The sequence below is a fragment of the Bison bison genome, unplaced genomic scaffold (genome assembly GCF_000754665.1).
Source record: "Bison bison bison isolate TAMUID 2011002044 unplaced genomic scaffold, Bison_UMD1.0 scf7180017864302, whole genome shotgun sequence".
Lineage (NCBI taxonomy): Eukaryota > Metazoa > Chordata > Mammalia > Artiodactyla > Bovidae > Bison > Bison bison.
Window position 1 is genome coordinate 156,921 of NW_011494874.1, and position 4,471 is coordinate 161,391.

Below are 4,471 nucleotides of genomic sequence, written 5' to 3' on the forward strand. Positions count from 1 at the left end.
ACGACCAGGAGGAATTGACAGGAGCTAGTGAGATTGTGGTCAGCAGAAGATAGTGTAAAGCTTGTCTACTCGTATTCCAGAACCGGTCAGACAAGGCGCGGTGCTCCAACATTATAAACATGGGCATTTTCCCTCCATCCTGAATACGGGCTGCTTTAAGAGACTCGTGTCCAACCACAGACCAGCAAGGAGAGGGGAGAATGTCCCCCACTCTGTTCTACCTGGGTTTGGGTGTGACACACAAAAGCAAACCTAGTGTGCATGCACACACACACACACTCGGGAAAAGAAAGAGGACGAAGGAAAGGAGGGGAGAGGAGTTACGGGGAGCAGCCGGGAAGACGTCCTCGGCCAGGAGGTCCGGGTCCCCTCAGCAGGGATGAGCCGCGCCCTGGTCGCCGTGTGAGAGCACCGCACTGCTCCCAGCGGCCCTCTGCCCCGAGGCTCACAGTGAAGCCCCAGTCTGATGGGAAAAGCACCTGAAAGCCTCCAGCAGTGGGGCCTGCTGTCCGACCCCTGGCCGCTACTCCTACAACCGTCAAGGTCATCAAAAACAAGAGGAGCCTGAGAAGCTGCCACAGCCCAGTGGAGCCCAAGGAGACATGACAGCTACATAAACCCAATGTGGGATCCTGGAGAGAAAGAGAGCATTGGGAAAACGAGTGAACTCCAAACAAGTCAAGTTTGGCTCACAGTGATCCACCGTGTCAGCTGTTTGTTCCGACAGGTTCAGGGTTTTTTTTGAAGTGGTACAAAGCAAATGTTATCTGTACACTCTAGGTAATGGATACACAGGTGCTCACTACAGAATTCTTTCAACTTTTCTGTTTTGAAATACTGTTGTTTTAAAAGTTGGAAGAAAAAAGAAGTGCTACATTCTAATGGTCATCACTGGCCTCCCTTTGACATAATCAGATTTGACAAAATACATCTTCTAACAGTAGATGAAGCGTAGTCTGCCAACTCACTGTAGTAGAGACTGCTTACTTTAACATTACAGATGCTTTTAATAGAAGTCAAATTCCTCTAGAGAGCGACTTGGCAGCATCCATCAAAATTCCAAATGCACACACGTCCTGTGAGCCACTCCCAGGAACTTGTGCTGCAGGAGGGCTCATCCCACACAGGGCTCCTCAGAAGCAGTGCTTCACCCCGACCCCAGGGGTGTGTGGGTCCTCACAAAGGGGTGGGGGTGGGAAAAGCCCTGGTGGGCCCACCTGCGCCTAGCGGGTCAAGGCCAGCAGACATCCTGCAAAGCAGCGGACAGCTCTCGCCAGACAGAATTACCTGCCCAAAGTGTCACCGTGCCGAGGCCAAGAAAGCCTGGTGTACAAGACACGCTTTCAGATGTGCAAAGATGTTCTCTTTGGCACTGTTTTTCATAAGAAAAGATCAGAAACACCGGAAAGTACTTAAATGAAGATAATCTTTAATAAATGCACCTCAATGTTCACAGCAGCACTGCTCACAGTAGCCAAGACATGCAGGCTCCTGCGCGTCCACCAGCGGATGAAGCGGCGGAGAAGGCGGGGCGCGCACACGAGGGACTGCCACTCGGGCACAGAGAAGAAGGAGATGGCGTCACTTTCAGCAACACGGATGAACCCAGAGATGATCACACTAAGCAAAGTAAGTCCCAAAGAGAAAGACACGCATCGTGACATCACTTACAGGAATCTCAAACGTGACGTAAATGGACTTATTTACAAGCCAGAAACCGACTCACAGACACAGAAGACAGCTTTATGGTTACCAAAGAGGGAAATGAGTGGGGGGTAAATTAGGAGTTTGGGATTAGCAGACACAAACTCCCACACACCAAGTAAAGCACAAGGCCCCCCTGTGGAGCAGAGGGAACTGCATGCGACGTCCCGGAACAAACTACGATGGAAAGAATATAAACACACACACACACACGTGTAGTGTTTGCATTCAACGCACACACCTCTGCACGTGTGAAAGTGTATGTTATAGGCCAGGATTTCTTTACAATACTGCAAGTCAACTACACGTCAGTAAATAAAACAAGTATTTATATTCACATAAAAGAATGTTATACAGCTCTAAAAAGGGAATGAAGAAATCGTACAATGATAATGTAAAAAATGTGCAAAGTTAAGTGAAAAACAGCAAGATGCACATGGAGTGAAATCTATAAAAAGAAAAACGATAAAATTCTATAAAAAAGAGAAACAATGCATCCATACTTGCTTCTGTAGGCACAAAAATGTAATGGAAGGATCCAGAGGAACTGCTGACAGCTGTGTCCTCCTGTTGGCAGGGGAGCTGGCAGACAGAAGACGGGAGGAGGAAGGAGCTGCTTCGTACCTGCAAATACTTGCCGGTCTTCTGACCCTAAGAATGTATAGCCCACGCGAGGACGAGCGCACCACGCCTGCGGCTTCTCACAGGAACGGGTTACCGTGCTCAGTCCCCACAAGGCGGTCTTCGTTTAGTTTACAGCAATACAACTTACACTAGAAACTTTAACTGAAATAAAGTTACCACCCACCCCCAGCTGAATCTACAGTTTTGCAGTGAATCAAACTCCTACATTTTATTCTTCAACGAAGTGTAAAACAAGTCTGAATAATTTTCACCAGGATATACAATGTGAGGGTTTATTATGCTCACAGTTTATGACAACAAACCCAGGCGTTTCCTTCCTCTTATTCTTCTCCAGGCCCATTCCACACCATCGCCCTGCTCCAATTTTAAGCTCCAATAGAGGTTTGCAATTGTAGCTAATGAATGCAGATGTGATCAAATACAAAAGTACATTCCCTGTAAAAGAAACAACGCATTCCAACATACCCTGCTGTGATGAACGTGCTCCAAATCGTTAAGATAATACTCCTCAATTGAGAAGGGCTTTCCTTCCACTTCAAAAACGTAAGCTGGGCTCATCTTGTTCTGAACGGGAACAGCAAAGTAATCTGCAAACTCTCTGCAGTTGATGGTGGCTGACATGAGGACAACCTAGAGGAGAGACCGTTGAGAGGACAGAGTGACACCGACGGCGGTGGCGACCGGGAGGCTTGCTAGAAGGCCAGGCTTCTCTTCTTCCAGGAATTCTCAAAGCTTTAATTGAATACTCTGACTCGATCTCCAGCGTAATACAAATTGTTACAATCTAAGAATGCTCAGAGATGTCAACTTTTACAATTTCTCTTCAATTACTTTATCAAGTGAGAAACTACACTTCTCCAATCAAGCTCAATTACAACTATTTACCTAAAAGGACACTTTGCATCAGAGAACTAGTTCAGGACAGAACAAGCTCTAGACGGTGTGTTCCAGAAAGCTGAGGGAGCAGAGCAGCAAAGGGGAAGAGGACAGGGGAGCCAGGAAACCTTGACCCTAAGCGGAGAAACGGGAGGCGCCCAGCAACCAGTCCCAACCGAGTGGGATGGCAGAGGCTCGGGGACTCCCTGCAGGTTTCAGTTTTGCCAGAAAGCAAATCTGGGATGATATCCTGAAGAACTCAGCCATGAATGCCAGAAGCAGCATGCGCAGCCCACCAGCTGTGCCCTGGAGACAGCAGCAGCACCATGCAGGGTCTCCACCATCCGCCAGGCTCCAAAATGCTAAGCGGGAGGCAGACACAGCTGTCTGCTGACCGTATTTCTGAAGTCTAAATCTTTGCAGAAAAATAAAAACTTTACACAGACATTATTAATACATTTACTGGGCAGACAGAAAGTCTGTATTTCCCCTCTGATGTCAGATACAAAAGGTCAAAACCCCACTGACCAAGCTCACTCAGAAGCCAGGCTCTGTGAGGCACTGTGGGTGCTCTGAGTGGCCCCCAGGGCACACCTGTCCCAGCAGAGGACTAACGCGTCTGCCGGAGCCGCCAGGCTGGGGCGCTTCAGGGCTTCTGTCTGCCTGAGCGCGAATGGGCACTGCTCACAGCCACGGCTGGCCCAGGCCGCCCCCGCCTCCCGGCCCTGCACCCTCCCCGCGGCTCTCCGCTCATCCCCACAGACGTCTGCTCAGCAGCCTGCCCTGACACCTGCTTGTCCGGGGGGCCCGGGCTGAGTCTGGGCAGCCAGCGGCGACAACAGGGTCTGCAGGCGGGGGACGGCACAAAGCCGGGGCCCTCTGGAGAGCTGGGTGCGGGGCGGAAGCGGGCCCGGAAGGCCCATCTGCCCAGGCTCCTCCTGCATCTAAGGCCCCACGGCAGCTCTCTTTTTAAAAAGGAGTAAGGGAGGAAGTTTCGAGAGTTTCAAAACACTTACTACAAAGCCATACAGAACTTGCCTTCTAGTTTCTTAGCCCAACTACATACACTGTTACAAGGCTCTATATTCAGAAAGCATACGCTTCATATATTTCTTAATAAATCACGACAACACTGACACTGACAAGCCGCTTCCCACTGCGCGTGTGACCAATACCAAACTCCGGAGCACCATTTTCAACAGTGTGGTAGATTTTTTAAAATTCACCAACACTCTTAGCTCTTAAA

General features: G+C 49.4%; 1 protein-coding gene across 1 annotated transcript in view; it reads right to left on the bottom strand.

Annotated features, from left to right (window-relative positions):
* Positions 1-4,471, bottom strand: part of TDRD9 (tudor domain containing 9) — a 106,527-nt gene that overhangs the window by 75,764 nt on the left and 26,292 nt on the right. The window contains exon 7 of the mRNA XM_010851310.1: positions 2,815-2,979. Within this exon, the coding sequence (XP_010849612.1) occupies positions 2,815-2,979 (165 nt within the window). The remainder of the gene's footprint in view (positions 1-2,814; positions 2,980-4,471) is intronic.